This window comes from Epinephelus fuscoguttatus, linkage group LG13 (genome assembly GCF_011397635.1).
Source record: "Epinephelus fuscoguttatus linkage group LG13, E.fuscoguttatus.final_Chr_v1".
NCBI lineage: Eukaryota > Metazoa > Chordata > Actinopteri > Perciformes > Serranidae > Epinephelus > Epinephelus fuscoguttatus.
The window spans coordinates 12,468,180-12,489,107 of record NC_064764.1 but is presented as its reverse complement, the minus strand read 5'-3'; the positions used below and the strand labels follow the sequence as shown (position 1 = coordinate 12,489,107).

Genomic DNA, 20,928 nt, shown 5'->3' with positions numbered 1-20,928 from the left:
AGACTGAATTTTATTAAAGCTAAGTTTGTGTTGGGTAGCAAATAAAAACTCATGCATCAAGTTTGGGATATTTTGTAAAATGGACAAAAGGCTTCTGTAGAAATGCATGTTTATATTGCTCAAACTTTGGTATTTACAAATGTTATCAGTATCAAAACTCTGGTATTTTATTGGCACCTGTGTCATCAAAATGACATTGAGCCCAAAATTCACATAACCCAGGGAGGTTAACCTTTTCATTTTTACAGATACTATGATTTTATAGTCTGCTGATGTGTGCTCTGCATTTTAATGAAATTCAAGAGCTATTTGAGTATTGCGGGGCAGTGATATGTTTAAGGAAGAACAACACATCGATCATTTTCTATTCTTTAAAGTTAAAGAATAGTATTAACATTTGTATGAAGCACAGTGTGCACATCACTTGTTTCTGAACTGTTTATTAAAAACCCACAGGGCCATGATGTAACTGGTAATCGACACTAAGGATTATTTTCTTATATTAAAGAAAATGGTCCATTTTCAAGCATTTATTTTGGGCCTTGGTTACTAGCTTTTGGAAAAATGCTGCCATATACACAACTGCTAATTAGAGCATTTAGACTGTTTGCACTTAACAAAGACGTATCCCCAAATGCTTTTACCTCTACTTTCAGAGCTGTTTCCATCCAACACAGTGGTAGAGAAGGCTGGAATTTACTGGGAGAACCCTGCATGCTTTTACAAAATCACTCCCCACTAATTGCTCATTTCTGATACATTTTCACCATCAACACACACTCACACACTTCACAGCGTAGAATAGCTACACAGACACATTTTTCTCCCATAAAATCTAGATTTTCAAAAGCCTCAGCTGGAACACTGTCGTGCCCCGATGCTCCCCCCCGTATCAGTGTCCCACTTTACTCCGACCCTGTTCCATCCCTGATTTTATCAGAACATGATTCACTTTTTCTATTAGTGTGGGTTTTTTTGTTTTATTTTTTTGCCATTGAAGGTGCATCAAAGGTGGGCATATCATTTGCAATAAGTTGAGTAAGGCACTGAATAAGTTTAACAATCATGAAAAATAAACAATGTCTCCGAGATAAAACAAACTAAAAACAAACACAAACAAAACTGATATTGCCATCTACACTGCAGCCTTAATTAGAGACTATTCTGCCCCTATTTTCCCTTTCATTTCTCTCCCCAGCTCTCCCTCCCTGCTTTTATTTCTCTCTCATCTTTCTCAAGGTTGCTCCGTTTGTTTGTTATTGCTTGGTTTGGCCTGTTATAAAGAGTTATTTCTGTTCTTGCTTCATATCGCTTTTTTTCTCTCTACTAACTCAATACACTCCTACTCCTATATTATCTGTATGTGCTTGTGTGTGTGTGTGTGTTTGTGTGTTAGTGATCATGCTTGTCTGACTGAAAACATGCTTGTGTTGTCCTTACTGTTGGTATCTGCCTATATGTGTGCCTGTTTGTTAAAAAGTGTGTGTATTTGTGTTAAAAAGTGTGTGTTTGTTTCTGAGGGATATTTGTGCCTATTTAGAAATGTGTTAATGGTTGCTGTGTGTGTGTGTGTGTGTGTGTATCTGTGTGTGTGCGCGTACACGTGTGTGTGTGGGTTGATGTTGGTTCAGGGACTGTTGGCCAGTTTCAAACAGTGTTGTTTTTGAGTGTTTACACTGAATCGGGTAAACAGCTCTGACCTTGAATACACTTTGCTGTTCAAATTCACCTCAGCACACACACATTTGTGTTGGTGTGTGTGTATGTCAGTATACAGTAAGCACATTTCTCGGACTCTGTGAGCGTATGCGGTTGTTATTAGTTGGTGTGTACTTGTTTGTGTGTGTGCACTTGCCGGTATTTTACTCTCCTAATGAACTATTTCACACACTGAATCCATTTTATTTGGCGGCGAAGTCCAAATGAAAATGAAGAAATTATTTTCTTGCACCGATGTGTGCTTTTGCAGAAGAATAAATTGAGTTTAATGATTCCCTACATATGTATTTATGCAGATGTGTTATTTTTGCATTTATAGATCAGCCTCTTCATCTCTTATCCATCGCTGCATCTCATTCTGTCTGTTACCGTGATTCTTCCTCTCTGTCACTCTCTTGAGAGTTACTCTCCTTGATGCGAAGAACTAAAATAAAATGCAGTTGTAGTCTGTCTTCAAATGTTATGCAATCTTACCTGGTTTTGTCATTGAAGTGCATTAGTTTTGTTATGGAACACCAAAATGTCCTTCTATAATAACAGTGTGCGTATTTTCACTAAAGGAGCACTGATTTTACACGTGAACATCAGTTAACTCATCATGGCTGGTACTACTCAGCTTGTGAAAACACTTGTATAAGGTCTTTTGTGGCTGTAGAGGAGCTTTTTCTCAAGTTGCCTTTCAAATTGTATTAACTGTGTTGCAAACTAGGGGGTGCAGAGTTTAAAAGACACGGACATTTACAAACCAGGCTGAGTGTAATTGCTGTCAAGTTGTTTTGTGGGACATTTAGGATCCAGTGTTTTGGAGCCTATTTTAGAGTGGTCAAGAAATATTTACATGACAGATCATGACTGTTTTGTTAAAATATTGTCATCTTTAAACTATCACAACTTGAGTAACATTTTTTCCATATTAAAAATCACTTAATAAGAAATCAAAATTGGTTTCAGTGTAGAAGGGAGGATATTGTCTTTGGAGGCTCCATGGATTTTAAGTCACAGTGAGTTCATCATGCTGTCTTGGATTGTTGATATAAGATTACTGCTCAGGCAGTGGCGCCCCTAGAAATTTTTATTGAGGATGGCCAGACGGGCCAACTATAATTTTCAGGTGGCACACAAAAACCAGAAGTCATAGCTGAATTTCAGGAATTCTATCACTGTGTTGAAGTGTATAGGCTACCTGAAAAGCATGTCAATGCGACTAGGGAATCGCATACTGATATACTTTGGTTTCTTATGTTACAGTTAATGTTTCTAAATATCTGTCAGCATTGACCTGTACAGTAAACATTTTGAGTTCCACAACAATCCTGTTTTATTGTGTTATGTATCTAAATATTCATATGCTAGGCGATTCGTAGTTCTTCAAATAAGCTGGTTGTCCTTTTCCTTAAAAAGACAAATATACAGCTTTAAATTAAAGAAGTATATTGATATTAAGGAGCAAAACATTTACTGTGAACAAATCCACTCGAGTTTAAAAACACCACATAGAGGCCTCTGGTTGTTTTCAATAATTTTCGGGAGGGGGAGCCAGGCATGTGTCAGGGTGGGGGTGGCTACCCTTCGGGGATGCTACTGTGTCCAGGCAAAATATACTTGACCCTGACCGGAAAGTTTTAGCATCTCTTAAGTCATATAGGCCCTTGTTTTTTAGGATTTAATTCAAAGAATGTAAACAGAATTGTCACAGGTCATAGGATTTCTGTGTAAAAGTGTTGACACACTGGTTTCCCCGCAGAGAGGAAAGGGAAGGGATGGAGGAGACTGTGTGTGAAGAGAGAAAAACAGAGAGATGATTAAACAGACACACTGTACATAAATACAGACGGGAGGAAGAAAAAGTTGAGTGCAAAAGAAGAGGATTCATATATCTGCTATTGGAGCAAACTGCTATTGATCTATTATCCACACAACAAACGGCCTTTTTTTTTTTTTCATTTCAAAGAGGGGTAGTCAGTGAGAAGAGATTGTGTGTGTGTGTGTGTGTGTGTGTGTGTGTATGAATGAGTGAGGTTAAAAAAGAATGTGTTTTTGACAGTTCAGCTGATTAAGGTGCTGGCAGTGAGGAGGAGGGAGGAAGTTTAGAAAAAAAAGAAAAGGCTGAAAACTGAGTGGGAGATAAAATGATTTATGAGAGATCTGAAAGGAGAGATAAATGACAGCCAAAATATCAGATTGCAAGAATGGGACCAGAAGAAAAATAAAGCAGGTGATTAGTGTAGAAAGAGGGAGAGAGAGAGAGAGAGAGAGAGAGAGAGAGAAATAGAGATGAGAGGATGTGATATCTTCAGACGCTGCTGTTTTCCTCTTCAGCTCCAGCATCTCTACTTCCAGTCACACATGCGGATGCAAGCACATAAAGGACACACGGAGACGATTGTACAATAATCCCAGCGTGTGTTGTGTGGCAGCTAGGCACTCTTGAGAAGTGATGACTGTATGTAAATTGCACTCGGGTGGATTGTGTGTCTGTGTATCAAGTTGTCATAAACTCGTTTATCAAGCAGACGCAGCCATATCTCTGAGCTACATCTGCAGCTACTTCTGCACATGGAGAGCAGCTGCATTTGCTGTGTGGTTTTCATCCTCTTTCTCTGCCCCTTATATTTTTCCTCATCCAACTACTTATCTTTTTTTTCCCATCTTACTCCGTCTGTCTCGCCTTTCATTCACTCTAGTTTTATTCTCAAGACCTTTGCCAGTAAAGCTCTCAAATGAGTTTAGGTTTAACCCACTTTTTAAACAAATATGGAGTAGGTTTAGAATAACATTTCCACGGAAGTGTCTGTGTTTGGTTGGAGCGTCCTACACCCATTTTCAAGTCTCTGTAGCAGCAGCAGCTGTGACCAGAGGCTTTATGATTTTGAGTTGTCCGTCCGTCTCATTCTCTTACGAATGCCACAAGGGAATTTCTTTCAAATTTGGCACAAACGTCCACTTGGACTCAAGAATGAACTGATAAGAATTTGGTGGTCAAAGGTCAAGGCCAACTGTAATCTCTGTGAACAGATGTCTGCATATGTATGCAGAATCTGTGGGTAACAGTACAAGACTTTGGTATCGGAGGCATTCTGGTGTTAGTTTGTAGTCCGAGTAGTATTACCAATCACATTTGAGTGTCATGTAAACAGTCCCTGTGAAGAACAAAAGAGGCAGAACACATTCAGTGAAATGCAGTCTTAGAACCAATGGGCCAGTGGGCTATCATCTAAGAACAAATTACTTATTTATTTATTTTTTTTTAAATTTATCTGCATTCATATGCAGATGTCTGTTTATTTAGTTTAGCCTGATTGACCAGCACACTGAAGAGGAAGTCTTTGCCCATATGTTTACTTGCTTACCTCAAATATTGTCCATTACCCCCAGAGGCTTACCGTCATCAGACTGATAGCAGGGTTCTGAGGTTCAGGTCACTCTGACCTTACAAGACTTGTTTATGGCCTTGAATTAAACATGAATATGTAATTGACCCTTCACTTAGCCCCACCCTCAAATGCAGACTGGCCAATCATAGCGTAGCATTGGTCAGTCTGACAAAGCTCAGACAACTACATGGCTGTGCTTTATAGACTCTAATGCAACCGTTTCAGATTTTTTTCATTTTTAAGCTGGTTTTGCAGATTTCGAGCTAAACGTTGTGCCAGGGGCATGTGTAATAGCAATACTTGTTACCTGGAGAGGTTGGAAGGAGATTTATATTTCTTCCCCATTCCAAAACCAAACTCAAACCCTGAAAAGTGTAGGGTTAGCTAGCTAGCTACTGAAGTTACAGCCTACTGAATGTATACACATACTGCTGTTGCTTTTTAATGATTACAGCAGTGAATAAAGACCTACCCTGCTTTACAAGAACAGTGGGGTGAAACAAGGAAACTATGCCGATATTCAACCAGCTGTGTGTCATCACAGTGTGTGCAGATAACGGTGTTTGGCTTCTCCTGGAGCTCCCTGCCCATCCAGTAGCGGAGGTGCAGGAGCTGGCAGCATAGGGGAAAGCCATACACTGTTCATCTGCACACTTTTTGATGACACATAGCTGGTTGTAAATCGGCAAAGTACACTGTAATCTGTATGGTTAGGCCTTAGCTTCTGGGTTTCTTCATCGTTTTTACCTGTTTTCACCGCTTAGTGAGTTTGGCATTATGGATAAATCCTTCAAACACATATTGGTGACCCTTCTGTATGCTTCTCTTTGAAATCACTTTTTTGTTTTTCCAAAAATATGATAATATGTCTTCTGGGAATGTGTGTGTATGTTAGTGTGGCTCCATGCGTGCTCCAACAGCTTAACAGATCATCACAAAGGAGCAGGGCTTAGCAAATGGTCAATTATGACAAAATTTGACACAAATGTCTAATAGGATAAAACGATTACATTTATATTAGAAAGGTCAAAGGTCAACCTCACTGTGACATCACATAGTTCTGTAATAACACTTTTCTGACCATTATTTAACTTGAGAACTCCGGAACAGATGGATGTAAACTGCAACTTGACTGCTTGGTGGAGGCCTGCAACAGGCAAGGAGGTAACTGTAATTTTAGTATCAAATACTCAGTAATAATAATAATCAGTAATTATCCCGTAGGCTTCAAAGGTGACTTCACTACTGTGGCAGCTTAGGTAAGTTTTAATTGATGGACTTTCCATTGGATAAAGAGTAAATATTCATCCATGTGCTCAAGACAGTATGTACATGCATGGCCCTGTGATGCTTGCAAACACACACAGCACATGCAGAGTCCTGTCCTACTGTTGTTGGATTGGTCAGAAAGGCTCTATGCTAGCTAATTCAGTGGCCTGCCTGTTGAACCCTCATTGTTCATTTGATTTGAAAATGTTTCCAGGTTACAACACTCCATCACTTCCTCTATAAACAGAACACAAGAAAGACAGCAAATTATTGCTGTGCTAAATGTGATACAGTAAACTGATGTAAAACTTCTACACCACTGTGCTTTGTTTTGTCTGTAGAAAGCACAGAGTCTGGTTAGCCAATGTGTGAACGAGGACTGAGCTGTTTAAGTGACCTGGAAAAGCAAGAGACACCTACTAACACACTCATCAGTGTCACGGAAGATTGAGAAGGAAGTGTTTTGCACTGTATTGTGGTGAAGTAATGGGTGTTCAAAACATATTTAGCATATGAATAGGCACTGGAGAAATGGGTTTTGCTTTATGGTAGGCTATTTATTGTAACCAAAATTAATTTGAGCAAATCACAGCTGCTGTGCTCCAGAAAAGACAGCCACGGTTATTAAAAATCGTCCTGATTTGCTGCATCATTTCACCACACTTCATATCCTCATAGCAGACTTGGGCTTTTTTTTTTTTTTTTTTTTGCTTTTCAGTGACCAATGGAAGTTATTCTTACATGGATGAGGAAGAGGAGGGGGAGCTGTATGTACATGAAACTGACTTCAGCAACTCTACTCAACACTCCTATCTACAGGAAAGGTGTGTGGTAGTATTTGTCTTTTGTTTCACACTTGGCACACAGAGTGCTTTATACATGTTTTACATGCAAATCTAAATTATAAACCAGAACTAGTGATAAAAGTGGAAAACGTAGTAAGTAACAGTGAGAATAAAATGATTGCACTATAATACTGTCCTTTTTAACAATCTCATTTAGTCATTTAGATCACAGTTGTCTTTGTTTTTTATTCACTCGTTTCAACATTTAGTTAGCAAAGTCATGTTTAATGTGTTTTGCATTAAGTGTTTCAAACTAATTTGTCATTGTGGCTTTTGCTGCCAAATATTTTGTTATTCATTGTTATGCTTCAAAAGTATGGCTTTGCTTTTAACACAGTAAGGCAGTCTCAATTACATCAATCATTGTTGCTAGATTAGCATTTCTATTCATGTTGTCTGCAAAAATGAATAAATTTAGAAGATAGTAACAAGTAAGAGATCTTAAGGGTTGAAAATTTAGCGTGTTAAGAAATAATGATCTACCAACAACATTTTTTGTAGTGACTGGTTAATTAATTTGTTCCAGGGAAACCTCTCACACCTCCAGCCAAGCTCAGCCCCAGTCTCCTACCCAGAACCAGAACCAGAACCAGCGGCAGTTCCAGCATGTTAAAGCCTCCAAGAGCATGGACCTGGGTACGACTCAGAATCAGCAGCACACTGGTGGGGAGTTTTTTTCTGTTTATCTGCTCTGCATGGTGGCTGCATGCATCTTATCCTTAGAGAAATTGAAATGTTCCTGTTGATGCATGGCTGCTGCACCGATGGCATGCTCCTCAAAGCCACATGCAGACTAACACCTCTGCAGACACGCACTGCATAGTGCACAACCACACACATGGGGGAACCAATTTTGCCTGTTGCATGAGTTCTGAAAGTGGAGAGACACTTGATTGTCTCTTTGCCTTGCAGTGATTTTCTCTGTCATTAAAACCGCTCCAATGTCTGGAGAACACTCAGATCTCACTGTAGGAATATCAAGCTGTGACGCTTTTTATCATGTATAAATCTACAGTTACCCAAATACTCCCTCTTCTTTCTCTTTCAACTCTCATTTATTTGACTAAATGTCTGACTAAGACAAATAAGAATGGGTCACAGTTTGTGTCACAGGATTTTAATTGAGCTTCATTTTGATCTTTTATTTATGAAAAAAAAAGTGGCGGCCACTGTGATCCTGCTTCCCATGTCAGCTTTGTCACCTGTTGCTCTCTGATTGCTGATACTCTGAAGCGAGGGTTCAGTGACATTTCAGTGATTGTTGAAAAAGTCAGCTTTAGAAATATGCGTATGTGTGTAGTTATGTCTGTGCTCATGCATACATCTGTGTAATATGACAGTGGATGGCGCAGCACAACAAAAGCTTATTGTTTTAAATGTCACTTCCCTCAGCCCTCCTCCTTTAACTGGCTCCACTACGTGTGTGTGTTTGTGTGTGTGTGTGTGTGTGTGTGTGAATGAGAGAGGGAGAGAGACAAAAGAGCAGGAGACAAGTTGAATAGCACAGACATCCATTTCTACATGAGTAACAGGCTGATGGTATGTACTGTATGTCTGTACATCACCATCTTTGTGTTTTACACACTTGATCACCATTAAATGTGTGACAAACAAATTAGGGTTTAATTCATTATTGCTTGAATGGCATGACGTGTTTTCATTGCCGAACCATCAAGCAGCGGTAATAACAGCTTTTTAACACGTGTGTCTCCCCCCTTTTTCTTTAGTGACAGTAAAAGAACAGGATTTAGCTAAGATTAAGATGTTTTATGTCCAGTTTTGAGTGGAGGACCTTATATCTTTGGGCAGAAATGTCCTCCCTTTGAAGTAGCCTGACATCCTGTTAGGTCTGTCTCTGCTGTGCGTCTTCTTGTCCAGCCTCTGTCTGTCTAAAGTTCAGGAGAACAGCTTTGTCACACATCACAAACAAGACTAAAATGCTGGAAGCTAAGAGGGTGTACATAAATTCAATCTTGTATCAAAAAGTACCCAAAACTAGTTTTTATTATACCATTGTTATAAAAACAGCAAGAATCAGCACGCCCCCGAACAGTTCATCACCTTCATCGTTGCTGGGAAGAGTGCACATTATCAGCTTAGCTCCTCTGGGAGGGCTTCTTGCCACCGCACAGGACTGGCAGCTCCAAGTCAGCTTAGGAAGGCAGCTCAAGTTCTCGGAAAACATCTCAACTACTCCTCTCCACCCAGACATTGTTTTAACATAGAGGTCTCCAAAGCAAGTGGTACTGCTGGAACTTATTGTCCCCTGGGAAGACCAGATTGAAGAAGCCAACAAGTGCAAAAGGCATAAAGGCTAAATACGCGGATCTTGTTACAGAGTGCTGGAGAAAGCCTGCTGTGAGCAAGTCGAAGTTGGGTTCTGGGGCTTTGCTGGCCATCCATCACAGTAAACTCTGAAACTCCTTGGAGTAAAAGGACTGCACGTTTGGTGGATGCTTCTGTGACGTAGGCGCGGATGTTTCCACTTGCCTTTCTGTCAGCTCTGCTAAATCTGTGATAAATGTAGGCTCTTTTGTGTATTTTGCAAGTCTTAATGGTGCTTTTTGTGGTTGGTGTTAGATGGTGGTGGTGTGTGTCTGCGAGTCACTCGTTGGGATGAGAAAATCAACTCACCAGGGTTTTCAAATGTAAACATCAGTAAAAATCAATAAAACAAATTGGAGAAGAATGGGCACCAGCTGAACTAGCATATGGCTAGCCATTGTACATGCATTTGAAATTAAAGTGGATGACCTCAATACTGCACCATGCAACCAGGAGGCTCCTTTTCCAAATGCAGGTTTGACAGAGCAGAGGACTCTGCCGAGAGAAGGAGAGAAGGAGTGTGTTTTACAGTGAAGACGAACTGGTGTGTTGGACGGAATGTGAGGTGTTGTCCTGTTCCTGCTGTTGATCACTCTTATACATGGTGCAGAGGCGGCTTCAGTGTGGCACAAAAGGGATTAAATTACAGGGGACAAGTCGAAGGAGCTGATGTTGTACCTTGGAGTTGTACCTTGTATAATTCCATGTGGGGGGCTGGTCACGCCCGGCTGGGTCTGATGGTCTGGTGATAAAATACCTGAAATGACCCTGGGCTCATTACCAAAGTTGTGTTCAAGTAGCACCAGAAGGTATATTCCAGAACTATGAAAGTTCACAAAATATCATCTTATGATTAATAAGATAGTTTGTCAGTTGTGACAAAGTTGAGAAAGATCTAGAAACAATGCCTTTTGTGTTGTGATGTGATGTGTCTGCTTTGGCTATTACCTGGATGTGTCTTAGGTGTAATGTACAGTGTTTTAAGTTTTAACAGAACAGGAAGAATGTTCTAGAAACAAATATAAAGTATATTAATAACAAGAGAGCATTGAACCTCCTAAAATCCTGCTGTAATCCCTGAAAAATATGATCCAAAACCCAGTTGCTAATGAGGTAATGAAGTCAGCTAACTTGAGCATCAATTAGCAAATGTTTCTTTATCAGCATACTTGCCTTTGCGTAACCATATGGAAATCAGATTTTGCTCATTAGTACTTTATGTAAATGCCTGCAGTTAGTCTTTCAAAGTCATATAAGCTCTATCGATGTCATATAAACATGACATTGCTGTCACGTTTTGGTCTTGTGTAACATTATTTATTTATTTATTTTTTCACAAACACAGATGCCACCATAAAGGTAAAATATTCTTCGTATCATCTGTTTCATGTGCTCTTCATACTGCGATGCAAAATGTAAAGTTGGAGAGGCACAAATTAGTGGCTGAATTACTCTAAAGATGCTTTGAAGTGCTCATTAAAATGTTCAAAATCAGGTGGTGTCACACAGTTTAGGCTCCTCGACCATCTTGGACAACACCGCCTGAGCTTGATTTGAGAACTAATGATGAGTGAAGCCGGCTGCATCTTAGATTCTTGTGTTATGTTACCTCTGATGGGCCAGCGCTGCAGTAGAACTGCTTTAATAAGGACAGAATACATGTGGCTCCAACGCTTGTAAATGTAGCCACTTACTATCTTCCTTTTTTTTTTCATAATGATCTTGTTGGTGACCTTGTCATGGAAACATAACTATATTTGTCTTAATGTCATTGTTTAGACAAAAACAGGCCAGCAAGCAGTTCAGGTCAGACTAGAGTTTCAGAAAGGCTAATGTAATTTGTTTCCCTCCTAAGGTAAACAAGCAGACCTCTTGGTTATTGGTTTCAAACCCTCCAGCATTTAATGTCTTTTAACACCGTGTCATCCAACTGCTGATAATAGTGTGTAATTACTAATTGTCAAGATTTTCATCAGTGTCACAAAAGTGCTCTGTGCACTGCGAAAACTACATTTTAAGAAAATATAATAATCAGTGCTGTTTGGGTTTTTGTCCATGGTGTGTTTTGGCTGTTGTGTATGTGTTGAAGCGTGTGTGTGTATTTCTGTAAAGTAAAAAGAAAGAGGAACAGAAAGCATCGTCAGCATTTAATTCTTGGGTCAGTTACATAATTTCATTTTTATTTAATTTGTCCTGATTTCATTTTCAGAGCCAGCCCAATTAAAAATTTAAGAATGGTTTAAGATTGGTTCCAAATTCTGAACTCCCTCTCTGGTTCTCACTGTCCTCCTCGCTCTCTCCGTCTTTGTCTCTTTTTTCTCTCCCTCTGCCTTCGCCTCTGTGAGTGTTTGTCCCTTTGCTTGTCTCTATGTTTTGTTCTTAATTTTCATTCACCGCGGATATGAGGAGAACAACGTCAGTTCTCTAACTCGGTGTGGGATAAGGCTCTGTAAGTTCTGTATGATCTAATCAGAATGAATTACATGTTAGTAATTATGTTAGTTCAAACTTAATTTTTGAAAAGTGTGTGTGTAGCCTTTCCTAATAACATGTGTCTATGTGTATCACACACGTGGCATCTACAGATTTGCTGAAGTAGGCACACACACACACGCACACACCGTGATCCACAAGCTACCAGGCTGCTGAAGCAGTCATGTTGATTCACCGCAGACAGATGCCATCAGACACACACAAGCAGCTAGAATTACACTTTAGGCTTGGTTTTCATTAGAAAAGTATTTGCAGGGAGAAGCCATGTTACTGTTTGGTTTCTGTGGTCTGTGTGTGTGTGTGTTTGTATGTGCTACCAGTCAATGTGTTCCTTGTCGGCATCGGCATACTTTGTGGCTTTAGGAGGGAGGGAGAAAAAAGCAAAAGAAAGACCGTAGGAGAGGCAGAAAGTGAAAGGGGATTAACAAGGAGTAATGATGGAGAGAATGGTGATCAAAGGAGAGAGGGAGGGAGGATGAAATAGGTGTAACTGAAGGAAAAATGAAAACAGTGAGAAGAGAAGTGAGGGTAAAGGGCAGAGGGTGAAAAGGATAGATGGAGGGGTAGTTGCAAAAACAGAAGAAGGGAAGAAGGGAGGGTGAATGACAAATGAAGTGAGTGAGAAAGGAGGAAGGGAAATGACTTCAGTAGCAGTGAAGCTGACTTAACATCAGAGGGAAAACAGAGTGGCTACTCCACCATCTTGTAAAACAAGACATAAAGAATAATAGAGAGTGATGGTGAGAGAAGGAGAGGCTGAGAAGAAGGAATGCAGTATGATTGAAATGGGTTTTAAGGTTTTATGGATAACGAACATGTGGACAGCAGTTTGACGTTGGCACATTTGACAAGCTGGGAATGATAAATTAAAAATGCAGAAGTCAAGGGAAGGGAGGACACAGCAAGGCAAAGTGTGAGTATATGTATGTGTATTAACATGTGTTTCTTTTGTTTCAGTTGCAGATGAGAGCAACGTGGGATCCATGGTTGGAAATGCAGCAGGTAAGGCAAATACAGACAACTCACAACTGCACATTATTAATGCCACAGACAGAGAGAGGTGCCGAAACACACTCACAAAAGTGCAGTGTAAAAAGTGTAAAAGCAGGAAAAGAGATGAAATAAATAAAAAAAAAAGTGAGAAACGGACCCAAAGAAAATGGTTGCAATGAACTGAAAACAGTTAAGTAAAATTGTACACCGCACACAGCCACAGTTTCTCCAAATGGATCCTCATTCAGGACAAACCTAAAGATGACAAGAAATTATTAACGTTTTTTACATACTCACATGTTGGTTTGGTTTGACTTGGCATGTCAGCCCAACGTGGCAGAGATCTGCATCTCCATTAAACAGGGCTACCTGCTTGAAGGTGTGTCTTAAACACAGCTTGTCTTTAGTGGTGACATTTAAAAGCAGCGAGGTGGTCCACTGCTGAAGTCCCTTGTTATTTTGCTGCATGTATATTTCCAACACGCAGCACAGCAAATAAAAGAAGTTTACCTGTTGGAGATGAGCTGGTTGCAGAGTGGCAGTAAAAGTCTGCAGCTCTTTATCTGACATCTTACTCTGGCTGGTTCTGCTTATATTTTTCCTTCCTGCTGTATACGTAGACTTGTTTTATTGATGAAAAACCGCTAACAAAGTTCCACTAATTCAGTGATAAACTCATTTCATTTCAAGACCCCCATTATTTTGTTATGGAAAAGCTTTTATTGTGAAGCAGCAAAATAAGGGAATGTGGGGTTTTCATCAGCAGTAACTTAACACCACTCCTATATGGCTGAAAGGGAACATCAGTCAGTCGCAGAAGGGGCATCGCCAAGTGTGGCTTCAGTCAGTGAGACGTTACCACTACATGCTTGAAGGTGGTCTGGTGTGCTTTTGGCCCTGCTCCAGAGATGGTCCGTGTCAGGTGCTGCTGAGTGTGGCTCAGCATGTTTAAACTGACAAAGGGAACGTGAATAGATGCAGCGTGGTTTGACTCGGCGCAGCCAAACGTCCTAATGGAAAACCCCTAGATGTGTGTATCTGTTTGTGTCTGTATGCAGAGTGCACACTTGGACTAAATTCCTTATCAGCATGAATTGCATGCACGTGACTAGCCCTGCTGACTTATGATTTGCCACCACTATAAAATAAAAAGTGTTAGCAAACAAAAAGTATACACAAAATATACACATACATATTCTTATGTATTGAAGAAACTGTGACGTCTTTGTCCTCTCTTCCAGTTTGATTTTTCATTTTGCAAGCAATCAAAGCAACCTCTGCTGTTCCTTTCACTTCATTTCAGTTCTCTGTCTCCCCCTCCATCATCACTCTGTGTTCAAAGTCACTACCATGTTCCTTCCTTTTCTCTTCCCCCTCTCCAGATGCATTTACATGCCACTTGACTTTTCCTCTTGCATCCTAGCCCTTCTATCTCCTATACACTTAGCTCCCCTCTACCTCCCTCCACATCTATCTCCTCAATTTGTCAGAAGTGCAAATGAAAGTAAGATTTCCAGGAATGGAGAGAGCAGAGAAGGACAAGACTATGGCCACTTCTGAAAGACACACATGGACAAGCTTGTTCTTAAGGGTACAACATTGAAACAAGATCGGAGGGAGGACACGCTCATCTAAAAGGGAATAGATAACTGATGCTTCAAAATGTCTCACTTTAGTAGACTGCACACACTTTCTAAAAAAAAAGTTTGATGCCAAACTTTTATTTTTCACTTTGCCTTGAGGTCACCCCCATTTCATTTCAAGCTACTTGAATGTAAGAGCACTCTACCTCATTTCACTCTCTGTGTGTCGGTCCTGCTGTCTGCTACTTTATTGTTGTCAATCAATCCGGCCTTTTTCCACCTTCTGCTGCACATGGTGGTATTGACTTTTATGTACTAGGTCCATAACCATTCTAAAGGGAGCGAGAAAGGCGATATCAGGAGTATAAAAGACAAGATATGGAAAAAATGTAAGGCAGAGTTTTAACACCTATTTTATTAGAGTGAACCCCCAATAAAGCAGAAATGTCTCTCCTGTTCTTTTTTTGTTCCTTCTGAATTTTCAATTTCTCATCTTGGCTTTGGAGCTTAAGTGTAACCATAGTCCAAAAAGCATGCTGTATGAGCCAGAACTTGGGACAGTGGTTAAATGTGTTCTGGACAAGATATAGTGATGTAAAAAGGAAGGCAGAGGAACATCTTGTGCAGGAAAAGAGGATTACTTCAGAGGGATTGAAATGGTAAACATGGAGAGGTAAGGCTTTGTGCGAAGAAAAAAAACAACAACAAATGCTGTACAACTCTAGTGTCATAGACTCTGGCTGTTTCCACAACGAAGCCTGTGATTGTCAGCAACCTGCTGATGATTTTGTCAGCTTTTATAAACTATGTCAACGTTTGAATGGCCCTGTTTTCTGTCAGAAAACCGTAAAATGAAAAGGCCTTGAATGACTCTGAATTGCTTACAGGTGTAAAGTGAGATCATTCTCATTGTCAATGACTTTCTCTTGTATTCCAATAACTGGAGAGCACATTTTCTCTCACCGACAGAACTGAGTGGATGAAATAAAGCAAGCTTGGGAAATGCCGCTGGTAATTTGAGATGAAAAGTGCAGCAAAATTATGGAACGTGGTCAGATACCCTGGCAAAAATTCTTGTAGGGCTTCAATTTGCCCCCATTCACGCAAATTTATCCAGCTAGTTAGCACAATATATGCTAATTTATAGTATATTTAAATGTTCAAAACTAGAGTCTGATCCAGGGATCCGACGGAGCCCTGAAGGGGACATGGGGGAGAAAAAATAGATGAGTAAAAAAGTTTTTGGAGGGCCTTCCAAAAGTTTCCCGGCAGAGTGCAAAAGTATTTACAGCTTCTTCACCCATCTACTTTTTTTTCCTCCCCCATCTTTTTGCCCACATACAGTTTCACATGGTGTGTGTTTGGGATACAGGTCATAGGAAATTGTCAGATTAAATAGTCAGCTGAACCCATTAAGAAGAACAATGTATTCAGACAGAGTTCTTGTGAATTTGATAGTACGATTGCTTTATTGAAAGTACAGTAGTACCATTGCCAATAGTGGGATAGTTAGTGGGCTGTAACTGTACATTAGTAGTTGAGGTAGCATGTTGAAAGGCAGATAGTTAAAGTGTTTATACGTTGTATTGACTTAAAAGTGGGGCACACTGGTAGTTCACATGGGAAAGGTGGGGCTAGCCCTTGTTGCAGCAGCATACCGTACCATGACTTAGTCATACCAAAAATTAGAGAGAAAAAAACAACAACATCCGGCCACAGGGGGAGCCACAGCGATCGGTTGCATTTCAGCCATTTTTAAGCATTTTCTGTTGTTATAGCGCCACCCAGTTGCCAATTAGAGTCAATTTTTTCCAGTCACCTTGAGGCGTCCTGTCCTACATATCTACCAAGTTTAGTAAAAATCGATACAGCGGTTCGGCCTAGATAAGAAATTAGCTCTCTAGCCCCCCATTTTGTTTGATCAGGTCATTAATAGAGGGGTCCCCTCAGATTATGTGTGGTCATATGCCTACAAAGTTGTGTGGTAATCGGTGAAACCTTTGAGCTGTTATACACCTTTATGTGATGAGCCACGCCCTCTGCAATATTCATTGCCTTATAGAAGCTCAGTTTTAGTAAGTTTTCCAACTTTTGCCAAGAGGGAACTTCAGATATTGGTCCCTAGATTATGTTCACAGAGTTTCATGCAGATGGGAGTTATGGGTTCTTGGGGCAAATTTGTTCCTCATGAGGAGAGGCATCTCTGTGCAAAGTTTCATGTCTCTATGACATACGGGGCATGAAATATGCCCATTCAAAGTTTGAAATTTCAATTGCTATAGCGCCCCCCTTTGGCCAATTGATGTAATATTGCTTCATTTGCATCCTCCCATGACCCTCTACCACTGTGCCAAATTTCACATGGATTGACCAAGTCAGTGAGGAGAAAAATGTGGAACAGACACACAGACACACCCACAGACAGACAGAGTTCGTCATTATATATTAAGATCTCAACAACACATGAAGGGCATTTCATAAAATTTGGCACAAACGTTCACTTGGACTCAGTGGTGAACTGATTAGATTTTGGTTTTCAATGCTAGTTTGCTCCTGCATTTTTTTTTTAACTTTTTTGTTTTGTTTCACCCTTCTGTTTTTTTTCTTTGCCATGTCCACAGGGGCTCTATACCTCTCTGCAAGACAGGGTCACAAGATTAAGAAATAATGCAGGGCTCTTGATATTGTACTTTAATGGTGCAACTAACACATTGTGATTTGTCAAAATATATTCACATAATCAACATAATACACCCTGAACTTGGAGGTTTGTTGCTCCAGGGAGGCTTAGTCCCATGACAGTTTTCCTTTTTGTCCAATTGTTAGTCCATTCTTGTAAAAGGGGAATTAATTTTTTTCAATTTTCTCTCCTTTATTGCGCTGCGGTGTATAGCTTGTTTTCAAAATGTCTGTCTACAACATACTGACTGCAGAACAAAAATACATTATAAGATTTACCTTGTCTTGTAACTCTATCTTTATTGACTAAAACATTGGCAACATGGCAATTTTCAGTAAGTTCAACAGAGTTGTTTGATTTATTGTTGCATTATCTGGCATCTTTCATTTCAAACTGACCTGAATTTTGTCTGACCATAGTTTCCAACTTATGTTAGCTGTGTTGTCCCCATTAATATGCCTGTTGAATGTCCGGTAAATCCTTTAAGGGCCCATATTATTTTCCCCCTGTTTGATTTCCAGATTTTTTTTTTTTTAATATAAGCTTATTCCCTGTACCTGTTGCTTGTCAATGTGTCTCCTGTTTTACAATGCCACAAAGCCTAGAGAGCTGTTAAAGAGAGTGTGTGTCTGGCAAGCGTGACAGTTTTTTCCAACCCACTTTCCTTTGCTCTAATGTATTTTTTTATAACTGAAATGCTTCCAACAACCCTTCGCTGGGACGACAGACAGCTGCATGGACTTTGGTGAGAGAGGGGCGGGTGTTGGGTGTGGCCCTGGGAAGTGAGGAGTGTAAAGACAATGACTTCTGGGAAGGATTTTTTTTTTTTTTTTCACTTCCAGCAACGGTCTTTCCCTCCACATCCCAAGAAACCACAGGGCGACTGCACCACAACTACACACACGGTCACACACACACACACGCACACAGAACTATTACCGTTATGGTAATGTTATGGTAATGGAAAGTCTCCATCATCCTGTGGAAAATGTGAACCTTGGAAGATTTCATATTATATTATAATTTTGCAGAATCTGAGATGCAAAGTGACGGAAATGGGAGAGCATTTTACAAAGTGTGTGTGCGCATGCATGCATGGAAACCTTCCCTGCAAGTGAGCGGGTGTGTGTCACCGAGTGTGTTTTTGTGACTAAATGCATTTCCCGTATGTGGAGGCTGCAGCTCAGGGAATTTTTGAAACTCCCTTCACTAAATTACAAAAGAAAAACAATATTTGTCATTTATAAATCTAACATATAAACACCAACACACAATAAACATTTGTGTAAATACACTACTCGTGTGTGTTGTGTGTGTGTTTGTGGCTTTGTGGTCAGACATGGCTCATGTCTTTGTAATGGCACAGTGAAATAAGAGCTCAGTCATTCCTGTAATAAATCAAATCAGCTGTGGAAGAGGAAACACGTGAAATACACTAATACATTCTAATGAGACATCATTCAAGTCACTGTCATAATATACAGATATGAACATTGTCGTGGTGAAAAACAGAAAGAAAAAGATCCAGAATATATCAGTCCATATCTTTCTAAAGGGTAGACCCATACTCTCTGAAAGCCACTTTAAATGGGACAGTACAGTCAAAACCACACTGCTGACGGGACATAAAACAAACGGTTGCAGCTGTGTGCTCTTTCACGTGTTTCCCTTTGGTGATGGGGACTGCCCGGAGCTCTGTGTGTGTGTGTCTATGTGTCCCAGAATCAGTGTATCAGAGATGTTTTCCTTGTGAAAATAAATGGTGAGCAATGGATATCCACAGGAATGATGAAAAGCTTGTTGGGGAAAGGGGGGAAAGTGATGATCTGTGTATGTGTGAGTCAGGGGAGTAGGGTGCGTGCGCATGTCTTCAGCTATGCACTTCTAACAAAGGGTCCCTTAAATGTGTGTGGGTGTTCGGCAGTCGCACAAGTCATAACACAGGTGCTTCTCAAAGAGGTGACGAGTGGCAGAATGGTCTCATTTTGTGGAAATGTACTTGTTAGGACAAAGCTACACACACAAGTCACATTTTTCAAGCAGTAAACTGATGTTATGAAAACACTCCACAGCCAAAATGCTCGTCTCCTTTGTTGTAGTTTTCTGTTTTAATGTCTTTGTATTGGCGAATTGTGGTTCCTCCAACCCACCGCCATCCCTCTCTTCCCGTCACTCTCTTGCTCTCTCGCTCAGTCTCTTGCTTGCCAACGCCATTCAGGCTTAGAGGCTGACAGACATGCAGAGGAGCTTAGAACGAACAACATCTCTCTGAAAACGTGTGTGTTTGCGAGTGTGTGTGCGTCGGGGGGCCGATGTGATGCTGTGGCAGGCTGGTGCAGTCCATTGTCTGAATCTCTCCCTAGTGGAACTTTGACTTTGACTACGACAGTCACACACTGACAAGACTCTGCCAAAACTGCGTCTTTAGAGAGCCACATCTCTCTATATCCCTCTCTCCCCCACTCTGTGATTGTCTCCTCATTTTTCTCATCCCACTCTAGTTTTCCCCCCACTTTTTTTCCTCTTTTTTTCATTGTTTCCCGGTCTCTGTGGCTCTTGCAGACTTTGCTGTGGATTTAACCTGAACGCCACCTTGTTAGGCTGATGTGGATTGATGGATTAATTTATCACAGGGAGAGCGGTACATCTTTGTGTCTTCCCTGTGCATATGTGTGCAAACGCTACATGCCGCTGCCACGTTAGCTCTTCACAACCATTCTTCGACACAGAATTCAAACAGCTGAACTAAGCAATCCTTTCTTCTCAGTCGTTTCGACCGTTATACTTTACTTTGTGTGAAGGTGCATGTGCTTGATCTTGAATACCTTTTGCTGGTGCAAGTGTTTTTTTTTTTTTCCTGTACAAGGTATCTGCCTCTGTCTGATGTTTCATTGTCTTTGTGTGAGCTCTTGGCTGCCTCTCTTGTATATTGAATGCCCTTTGACCCCACTCCATCTCCTGCAGTAAGCCAATAAAGGTGAGCAGTAATCAGGAGATGGTCAGCGCTGTCGTTTCTTGCTGGTACAGCCATTCGTCTCTATCAGGCTCTACACACCAATCACTGACATGTACTGTACTGTATTTTGTATGATGCTTGAAAAAGAGAGAGGGAAGCCATTTGTTTCTGTCATGGACTAATCAATTACCTTCTCTATGATGGATTTATTTGGGAAGATTTTTGTGTGTTTGTGGAACAGTGTGTGTGCTTGCTTGTGTACAAGATAGATACTGTAGCTCTAGTTTACATCGAAAACTACAGGACACTACAGTCCAGTTCATTTCAGTTAGGTTTGTTACACATAAGCCAGTTATTTTTGTGTTTCTATGGTCAAAAGATGTGGACCGTACCAATCGAAGTTCTCTATTCCATACCATTTTTTGTCACCCCTCTGTTGTGAGCAGACACAACGGAGATCTGATTCCAAAAGATGGAGCTAGAAACACTGCAGTCAGTTGATTGTTAGTAGACAATCAATGCTCTTGCTCAGAGTATGGTGGACTGTAACCACTGTTCCTACAGTGACAAGTTTACATACATTAGTCAACTATAACTGTAATGTGAAAGGATGTCCTGCTGCCTTTTTATCTTTACTAGTCAACAAAACGAAAAAACATTTAGTACTTTGTGCTACTGCACGCAGATACTG

The 20,928-nt window shown here is 40.4% G+C and overlaps 1 protein-coding gene across 5 annotated transcripts in view; it reads left to right on the top strand.

Moving 5' to 3' along the window:
* The window catches only part of LOC125899761 (partitioning defective 3 homolog B-like), a 265,237-nt gene that overhangs the window by 121,118 nt on the left and 123,191 nt on the right, over positions 1 to 20,928 (top strand). For 2 of the 5 annotated variants that reach the window (XM_049594275.1, XM_049594277.1), the window contains exons 15-17: positions 7,081 to 7,186; positions 7,734 to 7,870; positions 12,983 to 13,027. The exons of 1 other annotated variant lie outside the window; for it this stretch is intronic. In XM_049594275.1, the coding sequence (XP_049450232.1) occupies positions 7,081 to 7,186; positions 7,734 to 7,870; positions 12,983 to 13,027 (288 nt within the window). The remainder of the gene's footprint in view (positions 1 to 7,080; positions 7,187 to 7,733; positions 7,871 to 12,982; positions 13,028 to 20,928) is intronic. 2 more of the 5 variants (XM_049594276.1, XM_049594278.1) reach the window with 2 other exon arrangements.